Below are 21,537 nucleotides of genomic sequence, written 5' to 3' on the forward strand. Positions count from 1 at the left end.
GTGTGAAGGGGGCACCCTGTTGCAACAGATCAATAAAGATCAGGCTTACTAGCTGCTTTGCTTCTCAATATTCTCTGGTTGGCCTCTGTTATTTTCTCCGACCGATGGAGAACCTGCAAAGGACTCTATAAGGGCTCTTGTGTCCCCCATAAGGGAAAAAGGGCAGCTTTTTGTTGATTACACACGTTTAACCTAAGAGTCAGTCTAACTCTACACAAAGCAAAAACTCGGGAGAACTGCATTGTGAAAGTCAAAAGCATACCTTGCATTGGACCCGGGAATGAGGGAGATAGTGCAATACAGTGGTACCTCAGGTTAAGTACTTAATTCGTTCCAGAGGTCTGTTTTTAACCTGAAGCTGCTCTTAACCTAAAGCACCACTTTAGCTAATGGGGCCTCCTGCTGCCACTGCGCCGCCGGAGCACGATTTCTGTTCTTATCCTGAAGCAAAGTTCTTAACCTGAAGCACTATTTCTGGGTTAGTGGAGTTTGTAACCTGAAGTGTATGTAACCTGAAGCGTATGTAACCCGAGGTACCACTGTATAGGGGTTACATTCCTGAAACTGTGACCCCCCCCCCCCGGGTTAACAGAGCTCTCCGGGTACTCTGAACTGATTTAAGTTTCCAGATGGGTCCCCAAAGACGGACCCATGCAGAGTGCATTGTAGCAATCTGCTGAGAGACCTGATCCATGCAGTAGAAGCCATTCCCTCCGAGATAGATATGGATCCACTGCAAAGGAGAGCTTCAGTTTCCTCCTTTCCCAAGAGGAAGGGCTTGTACTGAACCGGAGCAAGCGCCTCACGCACCCTGGAAAGAGTCGTGCCCCTTCCACATCGGAAGCTGCCCTGTAAAGAGACAGACCATTGGTTCGTTGACCCCAGTACTGTCAACACGGACTGGCAGCAACTCTCCAGATTTTTCAGGCAGGAGTACGTAAGTACAAATGTATTTCTGGAAAATTGAGCAATGTGGACATTTAATAGAAAAAAAAAAATTTATATAGAGCATTTGTACCCCTCTCTTCAGCCAGAAATGCTCTCAAAGTGGCTTACATTCGGAACCATTTTTTTCTTTAGTACAGGTTAGGTATGCTGAAACCAAAATCTGTATGATTTTGACCTATTTTGGGGTTTGGGAAACTGACTAGAAGATGAACCCCATGATTTTAAATCTCATGATTTTCCCAGTGCATATAATGTCTTTGATTCGCGTGTACCGCTAATACTCTAGAGTGGATCGGGCTAGTTAAATACGAGTGCAATAAATATGATGTGATCACATAGCTCGAAGCTCATCTATTCCTATTTCGGCCCAGCGGCCGGAGGGTTAATTGTGAGAACACCCGGAAGCAGCGTCCTGGTTGCCCAAGTAAGGGCAGAAGCTTCCACAGGGCTTCTGCGAATCTACTGAGCATGCTCGGGTGACAGACACGCCAGTAGCTGCTGTGTTCTGTGCACAGCTTGCGGGTCTTTCCGGTTTCCCCACGTTACCGCCGGCGGGTGAGTAAAGGAAGGTAAAAGTGCTGCTGGGGATCATGGAGATCTGTGGGCATTCGAGTTCTCCCGCACCAGCAAGGCTCCGGCACCCTTAACAGATTGCACTATAGGCAAAAATAAAATAATAATAATAATAAAAATAGCACGTGCGGATCTTTCGCCCCACCTGGACTAATGTATTGTTTAAAAAAATCTGTCACCATTTTCCCTTCTCACTTTTGCAGGGGTTTAGTTATCGTCCACGTTACAGTGGTACCTCAGGTTACATACGCTTCAGGTTACAGACTCCGCTAAGCCAGAAATAGTGCTTCAGGTTAAGAACTTTGCTTCAGGATGAGAACAGAAATCGTGGTCCAGTGGCAGCAGGAGGCCCCATTAGCTAAAGTGGTCCTTCAGGTTAAGAACAGTTTCAGGTTAAGAACGGACCCAAGAATGGAAACAACAGGAAATACCGACAATGGAAGAATGGAGAAGGAAGCTGTTAGACTATGCTGAGTTGGACAAATTGACTGGAAAGATTAGATACTTAAGAGACCAAAAGTTCACCGAGGACTGGGGAAAATTTGTGGAATATCTGGAGAGTATAAGTGAGGGACAAATAACGCTGGAGGGATTTAAAAAAACACTGTGAAACGTGAGAAGTATTGTTAAAAGGGAATAGAAAAAGAAAGGTTTAAATAATGACAATACAAACTTAAGAAATGCGTAAATTAATAGTGACTACGAATGATTTACGGAAAAGCTGAAGGAAGTCCAGAAAAGAAAGATTTTGTGAAAAATTGGATGTGAAATTATTGTGTGATTTTGTTTTTGTTGTAAATTAATAAAAATTATTTATATATAAAAAAAAGAACGGACCCCCGGAACGAATTAAGTACTTAACTAGAGGTACCACTGTATTGTTTTTTTAAAAATGGGGCAGGGGGTGAAGGCAGGAGAGAGCTAACACCCTAATTTGTAGAAATTAATAAAGATTTGTCTTTGCTTTAGTTGAGATTCCTGCATTGCAGGGGGTTGGATTCGGTGACCCTTTGGGTTCCTTTTCTACATTACCTTGTCCAATCGTAGAATTGTACAGCTGGAAGGGACCCCAAATGTCCTTTTGCAGGAATCTCAACTCGATCCTGCAAGACAGATGGCCATTCAACCTCTGCTTTGAAATCCTCCCAGGAAGGAGAGTCCACAACGTCCTGAGCAGTGGCGTAGCGTGGGTTGTCAGCACCCGGGGCAAGGCAAGTAATTTGCGCCCCCTAACCCGGGGCAAGGCAAGTAATTTGCGCCCCCCCCCCGCTGCACTGTCCCTCCCCCAGATAGTCCCTCGCTCTCTCTCCGCACCGCACGCCTGGCACCCTCCCCTCCACAGTGGGCGGCGACCTGGCGGCTCGGATCAGATTCGCACAGCCAGCACTGCAGTGAGAGAGAGTGAGTGAGCCAGGTAGGGGCAGAGAGCTGCGAGTGCGAGCGCCCCCCCCCGATGTTGCGCCCGGTGCGCCCGGCCCCCCCTGCACCCCCCACGCTACGCCACTGGTCCTGAGGGAGTCCACTGCCGAACAGCTCTGGCGTTTCTTAGCTGGCTACACCCGCTAACCAAGAAGGAAGCAAACAGTGTTTTGTGTGACTCAACATTTATTGTAGTGAGGAAACTCATACAGAGACAAGGGAGTCGGCAGTGGGTGTCTGCGCCTGTGAGACAGAGACCGAGATCCTATTCCCTCTCTCCAGAATTGGTTCTTGCTAGTTTTCCTTATACAGGTTGTAGAAAACATGTGTTCCACATCCTAAACACATTGCCAGAAAGTTAATGCCACCAAAATGCATCCCACTTATTGAGACCAAGCGATTATAGCCATGCCATAGTCCCCTTTATTCAACTACAACTTGCCCAAGTCAGTTCAGACAACCACAGGGCAAGCAGCATTAAAGGAGGCGTGAACACCTGTATTTCTGCCTGTTGGGCAGGAGAAACGAATTTTAGTAGATGGTGCTTCTCAGCCCTGCGTGATAAGCTTCCATTCTTGATTCACCAACTCTTTGAAGCTCCTCTGTATCCAATCACCCTCAGCAATAGTACATGCCAAGAATTAACTTGAAAAAGGGATTCTGGATAGACCTCAATAACTCATCAAGTTCCTACCTGGAGGAGGCAGGTGTGCGTTTATTTTGCAAGCAAGCAAGCGCTGAAAGAAACTGCAGGTGGGACTCTGAGGACCCGCAGAATCCAGAACAACTTCAGGGTCTCCACAAAGACTCTCTCTGACAATTCTTCAGTGACTCTGTTGAGAGATGAAGAGCAACAATTGCATAGCGGGATTTTTCTAGCTGAGCATTCCATTTTGGAACAGCAGCGTAGATGCCTCCAGAATCTCACAAGCAACCCATGAAGATGGTAGAACTTCTGCGAGAAGTGAGATTACAGGGATGCCTCGGTGGTGGCACCCGCCCTGTGGAACGCCCACCCCTCAGATGTCAAGGAAATAAACAACTACAGTGGTACCTCGGGTTACATATGCTTCAGGTTACAGATGCTTCAGGCTACATACTCTGCTAACCCAGAAATAGTACCTTGGGTTAAGAACTTTGCTTCAGGATGAGAACAGAAATCATGCTCCAGCGGTGCGGCGGCAGTGGGAGGCCCTATTAGCTAAGGTGGTGCTTCAGGTTAAGAACAGTTTCAGGTTAAGAACAGACCTCTGGAACGAATTAAGTACTTAACCCAAGGTACCACTGTATCTGACTTTTAGAAGACATCTGAAGGCAGCCCTGTTCAGGGAAGTTTTGGAAGTTTGATGTTTTTAATATTCTGTTGGGAGCCGCCCAGAGTGGCTGGGGAAACCCAGTCAGATTGGCGGGGTATAATTTATTAATTATTACAGTGGTACCTCTAGTTAAGTACTTAATTCGTTCTGTAGGTCCGTTATTAACCTGAAGCACCACTTTAGCTAATGGGGCCTCCCGCTGCTGCCGCGCCGCTGAAGCACAATTTCTGTTCTTATCCTGAAGCCAAGTTCTTAACCTGAAGCACTATTTCTGGGTTAGCGGAGTCTGTAACCTGAAGCTTATGTAACCTGAACCTGAGGTACCACTGTATTATTATTACTACTGCTATTATTATTATTATGGCGCCCACCTGAGAGGGGCCGGAACTGAATTCCGGTGAGTTCCCACTGAAAAAAAACCCCCTGCTTGTGGTGTAAATACACACACACACACCAAATTACCTGGGTTGGGGGCATTTAGCTCGGCCTAGCAAAGTCTCCTTGTTCCGTTACTCCCCCCTGGTTTGTGGAGGTACAGATGTCTCTTGAGGGCGGGACGGTGGAAGAAGCCTTTGTTGCACTCATTGCAGAGGAAAGGCGGCTGCTTTGAATGGATCCTCCGGTGCCTGGCCAGCTTGGAGCTGGAAATGAACTTCTTGCTGCACTCGGCGCAGCCGTACGGCCTCTCGCCGGTGTGGGTCCTCTCGTGCGTGTTGCGGCTGGACAGGTGGCTGAAGCACTCGCCACACTGGCGGCAGGCGTGAGGCTTCTCCCCGGTGTGCGTCCTCCGGTGCCTGTTGAGATTCGAGACGTACCGGAAGTTCTTCCCGCAGTGGAGGCAGCTGTAGGGCATCTCCCCGGTGTGGACTCGCAGGTGCTTCACCAGGTCGGAGCTCTGCGCGAAGCTCTTCCCGCACTCAGGGCACTCGTAGCCCCAGGCCGTGCCGCCGGCCTGGTGGCTCCGCTGGTGGATGAGCAGGCTGCGGTGCTGCCGGAACGTTTGCCCGCACTCGGAGCACAGGTAAGGCATCTCGCCGGTGTGGATTCTCTGGTGAATGAGAAGGTTGGAGCGCTGGGCAAAGCATTTCCCACACTCCGAGCACAGGTGGGGCCTCAGCCCGGCGTGGAGCTGCTGGTGTTTGAGGAGGTTCGAACTCTGGCGGAAGCACCTCCCGCACTGAGGGCAGTGGTAAGGGGTCTCCCCTGTGTGGATTCTCAGGTGAATGGTGAGGCTCGACTGCTGAGTGAAGCGCTTCTTGCAGCTCAGGCACTGGAAGGGCCTCTCGCCCGTGTGGATTCTCTGGTGGGTCAAGAGGCTCGGGCCTCGGCGGAAGCTCTTGCCACATTCCAGGCACTGGTAGCTCTTCTGGGCTGGCTGGGCTATGGAAAGAATGGCGGCCTCCGTCTCTACCTTGATGTTGGGCTGCCCTCTGGCTTCGTTGCTAGGGGGCTCCATTGTTCACTGAAATTATAGGGAAGGATGGGAAGTCTGTTATTATTAGAATTATTTGAATTTATATACTGCCCTATACAGCCTCGGTCCAGTATACCTGAAGGAGCATCTCCACCCCCCATCATCCAGCCCAGACACTGAGGTCCAGCGCCAAGGGCCTTCTGGTGGTTCCCTCACTGCGAGAAGCCAAGTTACAGGGAACCAGGCAGAGGGCCTTCTCGGTAGTGGCGCCCACCCTGTGGAACACCCTCCCACCAGATGTCAAAGAGAATAACAACTACCAGACTTTTAGAAGACATCTGAAGGCAGCCCTCTTTAGGGAAGCTTTTAATGTTTAACAGACCACTGTATATTTTGTTGGAAGCCGCCCAGAGTGGCTGGGGAAACCCAGCCAGATGGGCAGGGTATAAATAATATATTCTATTCTATTCTATACCCAGAGGTCTCACGGAACAAAACAATTGAAATAGTAACCTGGTTTATGTTAACATTTGCAAAGTTTCCTCCCTTTTTTCCTTTGTGAAAAATTAATAAATAACAGCAGCAACAACCGTTTATTTGTATCCTCCCCCATCTGATGCGGTTGCATATAAAAACGTAATAAAACATTTTAAAAAAACTTCCCTGTATAGGACTGCCTTCAGATGTCTTCTAAAGGTTATATAGTTGCTCATCTCCTTGACATCTGATGGGAGGATGTTCCACGGGACGGGTGCTACTACCAAGAAGGCCCTTTGCCTGGTTCTCTTTAACTTCACTTCTTGCAGTGAGCCAACCCTCAGCAGGCCCTTGGTGCTGGACAACAGTGTCCGGGCTGAACGGTGGGGGTGGATAAACAGGAAGAGAGAATCTGCATGCGATTCAAGAACCAGAGAACAGAAGAGGAAATCTCAGGCATGACCCTCTTCCCCTAGAGGAGCCTCCCAATAGACAGAAATCCATCAGGTGAAGCCTTCTCTAACACTGATCAAGGAAGGGAAAGTTTCAGCTCCTTGGTTTCTCCCCATCTGGTAATTGGTAGAGGCACAGGTATTAAAAGACGGTCAATTCAGTCTTCAAGGAACCTGGGAGAGGAAGGAATCTCCAGCATCTCCTGATAGGGCTGGGAATGTCTCCTATCCAAAACCCTAGAGAGGCACCTGCCGGACGGTGTAGACAACTCTCAGCTGATTCTGTATGAGGCAGCTTCCTTAAACAGAATGATTCCATGCACATGGGGAATGACCTCTCCGCTTCAGCTAAACCTTTGGAGAAAGAAGTGCTCCCAGTGAGCTATACATGCAGATTAGGAGCAAGTGAAAGAACCACCTGGCAAATGAGAAATATTTGTTGTAATATACAATGACTGACTCTCACTTGCATTCCTGGAAAAGTTAACCTGAGTCCTGAGCTCAAGAGGCCGGTGGGTGTAGCTTAGCAGGCTCCCAGCAGCCTTTCTCCCCTGCAACCACGTTTCTTGCTCTCTGCTCTTCTTCAGTGAAGCTGAAGTGAATGAAAACTCGTTAACGCAAAGATTGCAGGATTGTTTTGTAATGGAACCAAGTTCTTTCCAAGTCATTTGGAACCTCCTTCTTTATTTTACTGCCAATGTGTGGATACTTGTTTGCTGTAACTTGTGGAACTCCGAGTAAAATCTTCACTTATTTCCAAAGTTGAGGGTCTGTGATTTATTCTAGCCTAGTATTTTTGTGGGGAACGTTTGTTTAAAGGTGGGTGAGGGTGATAAAAATCTAAACAAGTTTTAATGTGTTTGGAGCAATCACCATTGTGCTAATTCCGAATCTCCCAAACCTCTCTCTCCAACAATATTGTGGGGTTTATTAGAAACAATGGGCAAGAGAAGCTCTTTAAGAAGCCGACAGATCTATTTCCATGAGTTCCCTGGGCTCCAGTTCCTAAAACTGCATATGCCAATCCATACACGTCTTCCCCTTTTATCTAGGCTCCCCATTTAACTAGAGTTGGGGGCCAGGCATTGTCTGTTGGAAACAAGCACTTTGCATGTTTCCCAATAACTTAAGAGCCCTGCTCCATCAGGCCTTTGGCTCATCTAGTCCAGCATCCTTTTCTCAAAGCAGCCAACCAGATGCCTAAGGAAAATCTGCAAGCAGCATTGAAGCATAACAACACCCTCCCTCTCTGTGGATTGCAGGAAGCATTTCTGATTTGAGGGTAAATCATACACAACACGGGTCTGTCCTTGTGGCTCGTTGGAAGTTGAAACTGCTTCACATGTACTATTACGTTGTCGTCTTTATGAGGATATACGTTTGACTTTTATTACACCTGTTTTGCAAAAGTTCTGGAAAGAATCGGAATACCATAGTCTAAAACTACTGCTAGAGGACAAGAAGCCCAAGATTACATTAAATGTGGCTAAATTCTGTGCGTCTGCAATCAATCGCAGGAAGAGCAAGTGGTATCCCATAATGCCCAATCCCCTAAATGTTAATTACAGGGGGCACATTAACAATTTTAATTTTTATATTTAAATCCTGGTCATTGTCCCTTGTATTTCTGATATTTTTTATGATTTGTGATATTGTGTGTGTTGAAGCTGGTCTGTGACCGTATTAATAAATTCATTCATTCATTCATTCATTCATTCATTCATTCATTTCTGCTATGGAGGCCAAGCTGCTAAAAGCACAGGAGCCCCTTTGAACCAGAATGGGAAGTATTCACTTTACTCCAAGCACCCCCAAGCCCCATCTACTACCAGCGCCTCTCTGCTGATGAGCAGACCGTGTTGCTCTCCCCACCTGAGCAGGGGGCAAGTGAAGAGCAGAGAGCAGTCACTTTGTTGTGTGGGAGGCCGCTAGCCCTTTAAGACCAACCTTGGATGAGTGGCAACTGAAGCTCATTTGGAGCTCTTGTGCAACCAAGCCCCTTGCTTTCAAAACTGAACTTTTTTTTTGCAATAGGGAAAGCAATAGGAAAACACTCCTCAAAGCCAGCTATCAAACCTCCCCACAAACGTTGTGCAAACAAATCCGTTTGCAAGCTGAATAAAGAGGCGGTTTGGAAAACGGTGAATGAATGAAATTATGAATGAAGATGGTGCACACTTGCATGAGAGTATATGCGGGCGTATTTAGCATGCAAGTATAGATGGGCAGAGGAATGAGCTTTGGGTGTGTGTTACAAATAATGAATGGATGAGGAGAGAGAGAAAAGGAGTGTCTCTCTGCACTACTGACATATGTACCTCACTATCGCTTCCCCTTCTGCTAATACTGCCCCAACCTTCAAAAAAAGTTACCCTCCCTTGCTTTAAAGGGATGGGCCATAATTCAGTGGATGGCATCTGTGGTGTTTGCCTCCTAGGTGGGCAATAAGGAAAGGGTTAAATGAGTGTAACGTGATTGGCCAGTGGAAACTGATAGGAGGAGTTAGAGTGGGAGTTGGGGTTGTGGGAAAGTCAGTTGAAAGTTGGAGAAAGAAGAGGGAGGAGTAGTCTGTGGGTTGGTCAAGCTGTGTTGTGAGAGAATGAGAGAAAGTGTTAGGTGGAGTCAGATAGTTGGGATAATCAGTTTGAATTTGTTAGGAACAAATAGGACAGTTAAGGAACTAAGATTAAGAAACTGACAAGAAAAATTTACCGAAACCATAAGCTTGTTCGTGCCTGTAAAATAAACTTGATTATTTGTTAATGTTAACAACTGTCTGGGCTCTGTGTGTACCCGTGAGGAGAAACAGGTTGGTGGCAGCGAAGAAAGCAATCACAGTGGTGGCACAGGGTCAATAGACCGTCAAACGTCCGGGGGCCCTGTGTGATCGCCACAGCATCTGTGTTTTCCCCCACATGCAGAATATTCCAGTTTCAACCTCCAGCACCTCCAAGTAGGACTAAGGGAGAGAGCCCTGTTCAGTGGCGTAGCGTGGGGGGTGCAGGGGGGGCCGGCCGCACTGGGCGCAACATCTGGGGGTTAGGGTTAGGGGGCGCAAATTACTTGCCTTGCCCCGGGTGCTGACAACCCACGCTACGCCACTGGCCCTGTCTGAAATCCTGGACAGGCGCTGTTACCATGGGCCACAATGAGCTGCAGATGGACCAGGAATCTGACTCAGTGGAAAATAACTTCCTGCATTCCTAAGGCAGAAAAGTCAAGGTCTTTATGATAAAAACGCAGAGTGCAGGAACAGAGGGGTGGGTGGGAACCCCATATCGCAGTGCCTTCAGAATGAAGCAGCCATGGGACACAGAACACAGAGGAGAAAGCCTTAATATAAGCTACTATTTTTTATCAGCTGTCCTTCACAGGTCACAACAATTGAAATGCAATACTCAGAACGGTTTAAAGGAAGCAGAGAAGCTCCCAGTTTGTCTTTTGGTTCCTTAGGGAAACATGCAGAAGGAACAATTAATCGGAAACACAGTATCAGCAACAATAGGCAAAGTTAGAAAACAGCACCTCCTTTCAAAGGAGCAGGTAATAATATCTCACTCACCTCAGTCTGATTTTTTTCCTCTGTAGCTACTACTGTTTGCTTCTCTTCTAGGTCAGGGTCTTCTAGAAGAGACCTAAAAGTGGGATGGGGTGAGTTTTATAGACCTTCTAGGGTGGGGTTGCGTGCTAGCAGGTGGCGGAAGGCTTTTCCATAAGCTGGGTCAGTTCTGCAGAAATTTCTTAAAGTAAAGTGACAGAAATGAAAGAGGAATGAAAGAGCGCAAAGCATAATGGATAGATTGTTGATGGGGGGGGGGTTAAAATCCCTGGAGAAAAGCCCCCTCTCAGTGTGTGTGTGTGTGTGTGTGCAGAGGATACAAATGCAAGGTTTTAAAAAATAAAATAAAATAAAGCAATATTTTAAGCAGGGTACGGGATTTCCATTTTTTACTTTTACACAGAAGCATGAAAGAAAATTTTAGAAAGAGGGGTGAGAGTAAGAAGAAAGCCAATTTTTTTGGGGGGGGGCAGATGAAAAACTGTGGGGAGACTCGACAGAGGGCTTTATGGAATTAGAGATGCCTACTTAATGGTACCTGCACCTGTTAAAATTAGCCCCCTCTTGAAATATGTAAGATATGCAGGATGTGCAGTGCAATCCCATGTATGTCTACTCAGAAGTAAGTCCCACCAAGTTCAGTGGGGCTTACTCCCAGGTAAGTGGGCGCAGGGCTGCAACATCAAGCAGGTGAAGTCCCCTCTCCTTCACTTTGTTTGTCTCATGCCAGGAAAAGCTTTGCTAGCCATATATAAGAATGTAAACCCATATGCCCAGGGGGAAATCCCTTATGCAGATCTTAACATCCTGACTGGTACATAGGGGAGGAGCAACCCTTGCACATATTCCCTCCCCCCCCCCATCACTGAAACACAGATTTGGAGAGTTGGAAGGGACCAAGAGGGTCATTTAGTCCCAACATTTTGCAATGAATCTTTTGTCCAACGTGCATCTCGAACCCACGACCCTGAGATTAAGTGTCTCGTGCTCTACTGACTGAGCTGTCACCGCTTTCTCTACCAATTTATTTTATTGTTCTTGTTTTTTGTGCACGCCCCTTGGATACATTTGGTTGCAGGGCAGTTTAGACGAAAGAAAGAAGAAAGAAAGAAAGAAAGAAAGAAAGAAAGAAAGAAAGAAAGAAAGAAAGAAAGAAAGACTATATTGTGAGATATAGAAACTCTTGCCCCCAAAGAACAGACACCACACATTATCAAACTGGAAGTGGGTCTTAACGAAACAAAATAAATAAAATAAAATTAAAAAATCCTTCCAGTAGCACCTTAGAGACCAACTAAGTTAGTTATTGGTATGAGCTTTCGTGTGCATGCACGCTTCTTCAGATACTCTAGGTCTTGTACAACCTCTAGCCCAACTCCTTTCTCCATAACAGGAAATCCAAGGCTAGAAGGCATAGGGCAGGCCCAGGCTGCATGAAATTCCATATTCTCCCATACAAAGCTGCCCAGTCTCTGAAATCTGCAGGGAGGGGAGGCCCATCACCCTCACAGACACACTGGGTGGGTGGGGGACGCAGGACAGAGCCTTCTTGGTGGCTGCTCCCAGGCTTTGGAACTCCTTCCCTCAAGAAACAAGACTGGCTCCGTCTTTGTTCTTTCACTGGCAGGCGCAGACTGCTTTGTTCCAACAGGCCTTTGGGAACTGACAGCTTTTAAAGGAAAAACCAGGGAGAAGAGACGGTGAAGGAAGATTGGAGGAAGTTTAAAGACTATTTACAGAAACACTATAAGATAATGAATGCTTGATGACACCAGATTGAATGTAAAAGGTTATTAGTAAAAAATTTAAAGATTAAGAAAGATTATGTTCTAAGATATATGGAAAGGTAATTATATTAAGACATTAAGATAATGATGAAATCAAAACATGACAGAGGGAAGGAATTTGCTGACAGAATATATGATCTGGAATACAGAGAAGGGAGGTCTGGGGAAGTCACAGAAACAAGTTACTGTAATGCAAAGAATACAAGGAGACAAAAATTGCTTTTAATATCTTTATCTTTTCTTTTTTATATTTTCTGTTGTTTGGTGTTTGTATGTTGTTGTATTTTCTTTTTTGCTTTTTTGGTCTGTTGTATTGTGTTCTATTTTTTGTTCACTTATTGTAAAAACCAATAAAATATCATTTAAAGGAAAAACCACACTGTTTTCATTATCTGCATTTCCACAGAGTTGGTTTAATTCTGTTAGAGTTTAATTCTATTAGAGTTTACAAAAAGGAAGATTCTGGCTAAACATTATGGAATAACTTTCTGGTCTCTCTCTCTCTCGAGGTGGTGGACTCTCCTTCCTAGGAGCAGAGGTTGGATGGCCATCTGTCATGGATGCTCCAGTTGAGATTCCTGCATTGCAGGGGGTTGGACTGGATTACCCTTGGGTAACGCTACGATTCCAATTGCTTTTTAGCTGTTTGTATTTTATCCATGTTAACCCAGTCTGGAGGAAAGACAGGACATTAATATTACCAAGAAGAACAGAGCACACATCCCCACAAATAATGCTTGTCTGATGTGGGGCTGCCCTTGAGGCTGACCCAGAAACTCCAGCGGGTGCACAATGCCGTGGCGAGAATTTTTACAGGGTCCCCGCCGCAGGATCACATTCACCCAGTGTTATACCAGCTGCACTGGCTCCCGGTGGAGTACAGGATCAGGTTTAAGGTACTGGTTTTAACATTTAAAGCCCTCTACGGCCTAGGACCCTCGTACATACGGGACCGCCTCTCCTGGTATGTCCCACGGAGGACCTTACGGTCTTCAAATAAAAACATCTTGGAGATCCCAGGCCACAGGGAGGTTAGGCTGGCCTCAACCAGAGCCAGGGCTTTTTCGGTGGTGGCCCCTATCTGGTGGAACGCTCTGTCACAAAAGACTAGGGCTCTGCGGGACTTGACATCTTTCCGCAGGGCCTGCAAGACAGAGCTGTTCCACCAGGGGTTTGGCCAAGGCACAGTCTGACCCACTCCCTTGGTAATCCTCGCAGAACTCTAGCCCAATGGTTGCCATTAATTTGATTTTGAATTGGTTTTAGAATGAAATGATTTTAGAATGCATTTCAATGAATTGTGATTTTATGTAAATTGTGTTACTTTTATTGTTAGCAGCTCTGAGCCCGGCTTTGACTGGGAGGGCAGGATATAAATAAAATTTTATTATTTTAATTACTGTCTATCAGCCTGTGTTCATGTCCAGAGATCTGGTCTCTTTAGCCTGAATGACCAAAAGGCACCCTTGTGGTTGCAACTTCCTTGCCTAGCCGGACTCTCTCTCACACACAGAGAAAATTATCCCAACGTGGAAAGCTGTTCCTACACGGCTCCCTGCGTCATTTGCTGGGGGGGGGGCGGGGAGAGCCTGGCTTTGTGCATTAATACAGGGGGGGGGGGCAGCGGGGCTGGTTTTCTTAAAGGCGCACGTGCGCCCAAAGTTGGTGCGCCGTCTTTCGGGGCGCGCGCCAAGCTGCCCTCCTCCTCCTCCTCTTTCTCCCGGCTCGGAGCTTGGCCGGGTTGCAATCGGGAATGGACAGCCGGCAGGAAGGGGCTGGAGCCCAGCGCCCGAGTGGGAGGAGCCGCTGCGGGAGCGGACGACGCGGGGGCGAGAGAGGGGGCGAGGAGCGGATCGAGGCCGCTGGGCTCCCGAGGCGCTGCTGGGGAGGTTTGCGCGCAAGGTGCACGGTCGGGTGCGCTCAGCCGGCGCTGGGGCCGCTTTTGGAGAGGGTCCAAAAAAAGACCCCTTGGCTCCTCGTCTGCTCCCCCCGCCCTCCATCCCTGGCTTTACCAGAGCCCGAGGGAGATCGGGAAACTGGTTCTCTCCCCTCCTTCCCCGCGGGGGGGGGGGATCTGCGGCTCTTTAACCCCTGAGCAGCTGGAGCGACGTCCGTGGTAAATGCGGCAGGAGAAGAGGGAGACTTGGCGAGGGTCCCACCCCCACCCAAGGCAAGGGGAAAGCGCTTTTCTTCTTCTTTTGCACTCCTGAGGGGGTGGGGGGGGGTGCGACGGGGCGGGCATCTCCCGGCACTCGAGGAGACGGGGAGGGAGGCGAGGGATCCAGGGCAGGCTGGGCTCGTGATTCTCGCCGCGCCATTCTTTGGGGTACGCGCTGCAGCCGGGAGGGGTGGGGGTCTCGTCGCGATGCTCTTCCAGTCAAGGGATCTAGAGGGATCTAGCATCTCCGCCGCTCGCTCCCGTACTTCTTGCACCGTCAGATGTCCCCAGACCGCTGGCTGCGCCACTTGTGGGGAATGAATGGACAAAGGAGGAATCGGACGGTGGGTGCCAGTCTATGGGTGCGAGTAGGCAGGGCGAGGAGACGCAGGAAAGGGGCTCCTGCACCTTTAATAGTTGTGTAGCGGAGGGAATGTCAGCAGATGACATTGCTACAGCTGCTGCAATTGCCTTTGCTGCCCTGCTGTTAAAGGCGCAGGCACCCCCTTCTCTCTTTCCGCCTAGAGATCCCCACCCTGCCTAAGCACTAAGGATCGTTCCGTAGGGTGAACAGATGTAGAGATGGAAAAGGGCTTTGGCCAGGTGCGGCTTGCCTTCCTGGCAGTGTGAGAAAAGCCATAGAATTATATAGAGTTGGAAGGGACCCGAGGGTCATCCAGTCCAACCCCCTGCAATATGCAGCTGTCCCATATGGGGATAGAACCTGCAACCTTGGCGCTATCAGCACCACGCTCTGGCCAGCTGAGCTATCCAGGCTGAGATATTGGGACACGTCCCTCGTCTGTCACATTTCTAGCCTCCCTTTCTTCCCAGGAGCTCCAAGTGGCCTGTGTGAGAAAGGGCTGCCACTCAGTGGGCAGGACACCTGCTTTCCAGGTAGAAGGTCCCCAGCCAGGTTCAGCCACTGACATCTGCAGGAAGGTCTGGAGAGTCACTGCCAGTCAGAGTAGACACTAATGAGCTTTATGGAGCTAGACAGTCTCATTCAGCATGACTTTATTTATTTATTTATTTATTTATTTATTTATTTATTTCTATTAATAATTTCCACATAACAAATTATCAAAACATATCATATTCATTATTTCCCCCCTTTTTCCCACCCCTCTTCAAACCCTCCCCGCCCAAGAGACTTCCCTCACTCCTCTCTCTGATTTCTCAGCACATATTATTCTCTGCATGTTATAAAAATTATGTATATCCTTACATTATCTATCTACCATGTTACCAACCAATAAGTTTGTGTATGTTTATTCAAAGCCTGCCAAGGAGTCCCAATTCATTTTGTTGTCTTTTTAGATAAATTGTAAAAAGCTCCCATTCTTCCTTAAAGTCACAGTTGTCCCGGCATAAGGTGACTTTATGTTCTTTCCTTGTTTTATCCTCAACAACAACCCTGTGAGGTGGCTTTGGCTGAGACAAGGTGACTGCCTCAAGGTCAGCCACTGGGCTTTGTAATGGAGCTGGGCGTTTGAACTTGGCTTTCCCCACGCCTGAGCCTAAATATGAGCCTAAATATGCATGATGCAAGCGAATGCCTAGAATCTAGCATTGTAGAGTTGGAAGGGACCCCAAGGGTCATCTAGACCAACCCCCTGAAATGCAGGGATCTTTGCCCACAGCTGCCCCAGCGGCCACCAGCCTTCTGGTTAACAGCCAGACTCACTGACCCATTGTGCCACTATTTCCCCAGTTTATAACTCCTCCCTCCCTTTATTTCTGCTGTCTCCTCTCGGTTGGATTTCAAATTGTGGGCTCCTGCAGGCAGGGATCTTACTTGCTTGTGCTTTGTGAAGCACCGTGCATATTGACGACACAGAACGATTTAGAAGATTATAAAAATTCTGCAAGAGATTTCCATCTCCACTTTCGCCCAGCCTCAGTTTTGTAGCATTTGCTTATGGAGAACCTGGGTTGGCTGTGCAACTAATATGACTGCACTGTAACTATGTCCTTAGACTTAACAGGGAGAGTAAGGAAAGAGGGAACCTGTACACTTACTGGGTTAAAAACAAACAAACAGCTGGGTTAACATCAGATGAGAGCCAGTGGCCCGTCTAGTCCAGCTTCCTGTGTTCACTCTGGCCAGACATACACCTTTGTGGACGCTGCAAAGGAGGACCTGAGCAGAAGAGTCCTCTCCCTTCCTGATATTTCATATTCAGAACCATTACTGTCTCTGACTGTGGAGGCAGGGCATAGCCATAGCTGGGGTTCTGTTTAGCATGTTGAATTGCTAGGCACACGGGTGGCGCTGTTGGTTAAACCACAGAGCCTAGGGCTTGCTGATCAGAAGGTCAGCAGTTCGAATCCCTGTGATGGGATGAGCTCCCATTGCTCTGTCCCTGCTCCTGCCAACCTAGCAGTTCGAAAGCACAAAGTGCAAGTAGATAAATAGGTACCACTCTGGCGGGAAGGTAAATGACGTTTCCATGCGCTGCTCTGGTTTGCCAGAAGCGGCTTGGTCATGCTGGCCACATGACCCGGAAGCTGTACGCCGGCTCCCTCGGCCAATAAAGCGAGATGAGCACCGCAACCCTAGAGTCGGCCACGACTGGACCTAATGGTCAGGGGTCCCTTTACCCTTTACCTTTAAAAAGACTCGGGGTACAGCACATGACAGAAATGGGCAGAAAATGTATATCGTATGCTTATAATAATTTATACCCCGCCGCCCCCAGCCAGAGCTGGGCTCAGGGCAGCTAACACCAATAAAATCACAGTAAAAACATAATAGGGGAAAATGAAAAAACAACAAACCAATTTAAAATACAAGTTAAAATGCAATTTAAAATGCAGCCTCATTTTAAAAGTAGCTGATAAATCAAGACCATAAGGGGAGGGAAACATAATGGTCAGACTGAGTCCAAACCAAAGGCCAGGTGGAACAGCTCTTTCTTGCAGGCCCTGCAGAAAGATTTCAAGTCCTGCAGGGCCCTAGTCTCTTGTGACAGAGCGTTCTGCCAAGTCGGGGCCAGTACTGAAAAGGCCCTGGCCCTAGTTGAGACCAATCTAACCACCTTGCGACCTGGGACCTCCAAAATGTTGTCGTTTGTGGACCTTAAGGTCCTCTGTGGGGCATACCAGGAGAAGCATAGATACCTCTGGACAACTGATAATGGCACTTAATAGCACTGTGTTTTCTGGTGGTTCTGAACACCTTGTAAACAAAAGTTTAAATGAAGATGGGAAGGGGGGCAGTAGTTTTGGGGTCTGGGGCAAAAGACCCTCCAGGACTTTCAGGCTCCCTCGGTCACCCTCTAAAACGATGCCCCTGGTCAAATGTATGTCACGGGCCTGAAATGGATGAAGGACAAGTGATTTGGAGTAAAATCTCAGACTTGGGCATCTGTTCTTTCCCAGCAGGTGAAAAATGCTAAGCGAGAGCGAGGCACAGACATCTCTCCAGGAAAGAACTGAGCAGGAGATTCTGCAAGATGCTTTGCCAGAAAAACCAGGTGCCGACATTTCCGAAGGCCTGGATCAAGAGGAAGGCTGCGCGATTCAGTGCAGTCCTGAACTGCCGCCGGTGTGCCCTCCAAAGAAGAGGAAGCGCAAGTCCTCCCGTCGCGAGGAAACTGCCCTTGATCTCAGCAAGAGAGCAGTGAAGAAGAAAAAGGTCCCCCAGCCGGCGAAATCCTACAACTGCCCCGATTGCGGGAAATGTTTCAAGCGGTGCTCCCCTCTCATAAGGCACCGGAGGACCCACACCGGGGAAAAACCCTACGTCTGCCGTGTGTGTCTGAAATGCTTCAGCGACGGCTCTGCCCTGGTGAAACACCGGAGGATCCACGCGGGGGAGAAGCCTTACACCTGCCCTGAGTGCGGGAAAAGCTTCTCGCAGAGCTCGACCCTTATCGCACATCAGAGAATCCACACGGGCGAGAAGCCCTACAAATGCCCCGTGTGTGGGAAAGGCTTCAGCGTCAGCTCCAACCTTGTGGCTCACCAGCGGATTCACACGGGGGAGAAACCTTACGAATGCTCCTTCTGTGAAAAGAGCTTTCTCGTCAGCTCGCACCTGATCAGGCACCAGAGAATCCACACGGCGGAAAAGCCGTACATTTGCCGGGAGTGCGGCGAGTGTTTCACGCAGAGCTCTCACTTGGTGGTCCACAAGAGAATCCACACGGGGGAGAAACCTTATCTGTGCGCCGTGTGTGGGAAGAACTATCGGGGGATCTCGGACTTCATTCTGCACCAGAGAATCCACACCGGTGAGAAGCCGTACACCTGCCTGGAGTGCGGGAAGAGCTTCCGCCAGAGTTCGTGTCTAACGAAACACCAGAGAATCCACACGGGAGAAAAACCGTACGAGTGTCACGAATGTGGGAAGAGCTTCAATCGGAATTCGCATCTTACAAGGCACCAGAAAATTCACATGGGGCAGAGGAATGCCAGGCAGGTGCTTATAAAATAAAAGTCTTCCGTTCCAAAATGGAAAGTTAGGTTCATTGTCATCACTGGCATTTGACAAGGAGAAAGTCTAGCTGGTGGACATTACCCTGTCTATTGCTGTAGCCTTTGTTGTACCATCCTGCACCATGGATGTCTCTAAAGGAATCCAAGATTTCCCCAGAATCATAGCTGTCAACTTCTCCCTTTTCTTGCGAGGAATCCTATTCAGAATAAGGGAATTTCCCTTTAAAAAAGGGAAACATTGACAGCTGCACCCAGAACTTGATCTGCTGCTGCTGTTAACCTTGTTTGATGAATATGGCTAATCTAATTGTTGTTGCTTTCAGAACAAGAGTTTTTCGGGCAACTGTATCCCTGCATTCATTACAGAAAAGCTGTGCCAGCTTATAAGTTTTCCTCTTAGACTGTAAGGCGTGAGATGCTCTTAATGGTCTTCCCGGGAATTCATGGAATGTCTTGCTTATTCTTAGGAGGTGAACTTGAAATGGACACTCTCATGATGAGAATTCTAGTCTTCCTTCCTCTGGGGTATTCAAATGCACCTAGATCGCACCATTTCACATGATAAGCTGGGTTTGAAGAAGAAGAAGAAGAGTTTGGATTTGATATCCCGCTTTATCACTACCCGAAGGAGTCTCAAAGCGGCTAACAATCTCCTTTCCCTTCCTCCCCCATAACAAACACTGTGAGGTGAGTGGGGCTGAGAGACTTCAAAGAAGTGTGAGTAGCCCAAGGTCACCCAGCAGCTGCATGTGGAGGAGCGGGGACGCGAACCCAGTTCACCAGATTACGGGTCTACTGCTCTTAACCGCTACACCACACTGGCTCTGCACAATCCCTGTTGCAAATGCTCTGATTGTTACTAGCAAGCCCCTTTTCCGGTCGAGGCTAAGAAGGGAGGATTTGCCAAACTCTACACAACAAGCAAAGGCAGAAGTTGAAGGACATGGGCCTTTGTACATCAGTGGTTCCCAAACCCGCCCCTGCACTGCCTTGCCGACCGCCTGAAAATTGCTTCAGGTCTTAGTTGACCACCTTCTTCTGCCATTTTCTTCTGCCTGTTGTAGCAATTGTGCTGTGCTAAACACTGAATGGTTTTTCGTTGCATTTTCATTGCTTCTGTCAAATTGCAATTTGAATGCAATAATATACAATGTTAGAAATAAGAGACACAATAAAAAAAGATACAGCTGAAAATTACAGCAAATGTTTAATGTTGACATGCTGCAGACCACCTGAATGAAGCATGGGGATCACTCGTGGTCCACAGACCACAGTTTGGGATCGCCTCTTCCAGATCAAAAACCAGCTTGCTATATCCAGGAGCAGTATAGCTGTCCGTCCTCCCTAACCTCACCTTCTTTGGGTTGGAATTCTAAATTCCCTCTCTAGGGAGTAAGTTACAAGAAAGGAGATTCGGACTAAACATCAGGAAGAACTTTCTGACACTTAAGAACTGTTTGACAGCGGAACCGTCTCCCTCAAGAGGTGATGGACTCTCCTTCCTTGGAGGTTTTTAAGCAGAGGTCGGATGGCCATCGGTCAGGGATGCTTTAGATGAGATTGCAGGGGGTTGGACTAGATGACCCTTGGTGTCCCTTGCAGCTCTACAATTCTGTGATTCTGTCTGCTGTTCTTAACACCCAGGAGAGTCTGTAGGGGAGAAGGCATTTGGGGCTTGAGCCACTTAGGGCTGCAAACACTATCATCAGCACCTTGAGTTTTGCCTGGAAGAAGAAGAGGAGTTTGGATTTGATATCCTGCTTTATCCCTACCCGAAGGAGTCTCAAAGTGGCTAACATTCTCCTTTCCCTTCCTCCCCCACAACAAACACTCTGTGAGGTGAGTGGGGCTGAGAGACTTCAGAGAAGTGTGACTGGCTCAAGGTCACCCAGCAGCTGCATGTGGAGGAGCGGAGACGCGAACCCGGTTCACCAGATTACGAGTCTGTCTTAACCACTACACCACACCGGTTTTGGAAACAAAGTGGCTTGCAGAAAGCTTTGGTGAAGGGCAGAAATGGCTGGCATTTTGCCCTCTGTATCTTGTTGTTTCTCCATTGACATTGATAAGGACCTGTATGCCACCTGATGCCAATCGCACTTACACTGAAGTAACTTCCCCTGACCTCGCAGAAGCAACTACAGATGGGATGACAGTAGGAATTGCAGAGGCTTAGGGGATGTAGAGTATATTATGTGGAGAACTGGTTGGTTTCTCTTACTGTGAGCAGTGAAAGATGAACAATTAAAGAGATGTTTGTCAAAGTAATATGATTATGATCTTTCTGCAGTGCCTTTAACAAATGCATCACAGACAAAACATGCAGCTTGTGTCATCTCCATGCTGGAAAAGCAGCACCTGCTGAACTTCTGCCTGCTATGCTGGTGCTAAAGGATGGAACAAACAAACCAGCAGCCCTAGTTAGTGCAAACGCATTTAACTGTTTCCATTCCTGTGGAGCACCGATGAAAATGATTGAAGCACATATTTTCTTGCACCTGTTATTTTAGAAGAAAATGATCTAATGAAACTCCACACTGAAGCAGAACAAAATATACAATATCCATGTTCATGGATCATGAATCCATGGTTCTCATTCACACTGTTTAGGAATGTTATCAGTTTGGATTGTGGGTTTGTGTGTGTGTGTGTATGTGTATTTCCCCTTTCAGTTTTTATGCCTCCCTCCTTCATTTGTGGGGAGATAAATGTGACTGGACTCCTTGCATTATTTTGGGAAGATTTGAGTTTTTAAAAACCAGGCAAGCTGTGAGTCTTGCCACATTTACAATGGTCACAAATAACCATAAACTGTATGATCATTCAATAAACAAATGCAGTGCTTTATAGTGTGCTTTGAGTCTCATAATAATCTTCTGAGTAAGGCTGGGGGAATGCAAATCCCATGATCTTGATGAAACCTACAAAACGTTGCCAGATTTGAAGTGGGAGGTTTGTGCTGTGCTTTTCAGTTTGAGACAGTGAGAAAGG

The 21,537-nt window shown here is 47.6% G+C and overlaps 2 protein-coding genes and 1 long non-coding RNA gene across 5 annotated transcripts; 2 read left to right on the forward strand and 1 right to left on the reverse strand.

Moving 5' to 3' along the window:
* The first annotated feature begins 1,399 nt into the window (after positions 1-1,399).
* Positions 1,400-21,393, forward strand: LOC310670747 (uncharacterized protein). Of its 3 annotated transcripts, XM_083426477.1 has the most exons (3): positions 1,400-1,503; positions 9,974-10,142; positions 17,488-21,393. In XM_083426477.1, exon 3 carries the CDS (start codon positions 17,498-17,500, stop codon positions 18,542-18,544), a length of 1,047 nt encoding a protein of 348 aa, XP_083282603.1. In that variant the 5' UTR covers positions 1,400-1,503; positions 9,974-10,142; positions 17,488-17,497; the 3' UTR covers positions 18,545-21,393. The 3 variants fall into 3 exon arrangements, with proteins under 3 accessions (XP_083282603.1, XP_083282601.1, XP_083282602.1); XM_083426475.1 differs by lacking the exons at positions 1,400-1,503; positions 9,974-10,142 and adding an exon at positions 13,655-14,115; XM_083426476.1 differs by lacking the exons at positions 1,400-1,503; positions 9,974-10,142 and adding an exon at positions 13,655-14,115 and having other exon boundaries at positions 17,491-21,393.
* On the forward strand, positions 2,484-21,393 carry LOC310671163. Its single transcript, XR_014507847.1, has 2 exons — positions 2,484-2,523; positions 20,126-21,393. It is a non-coding gene; the product is annotated as an uncharacterized lncRNA (long non-coding RNA).
* LOC310670769 (uncharacterized protein) lies at positions 3,034-10,382 on the reverse strand. Its single transcript, XM_083426522.1, has 3 exons — positions 10,162-10,382; positions 4,719-5,718; positions 3,034-3,773 (listed from the first exon to the last, which is right to left on the reverse strand). The coding sequence occupies exon 2, from the start codon at positions 5,710-5,712 to the stop codon at positions 4,744-4,746; it is 969 nt and encodes a 322-aa protein (XP_083282648.1). The 5' UTR covers positions 5,713-5,718; positions 10,162-10,382; the 3' UTR covers positions 3,034-3,773; positions 4,719-4,743.
* Positions 21,394-21,537: the final 144 nt, after the last annotated feature.

This window comes from Podarcis tiliguerta (assembly GCF_965153285.1).
Source record: "Podarcis tiliguerta genome assembly, chromosome: 2".
NCBI lineage: Eukaryota > Metazoa > Chordata > Lepidosauria > Squamata > Lacertidae > Podarcis > Podarcis tiliguerta.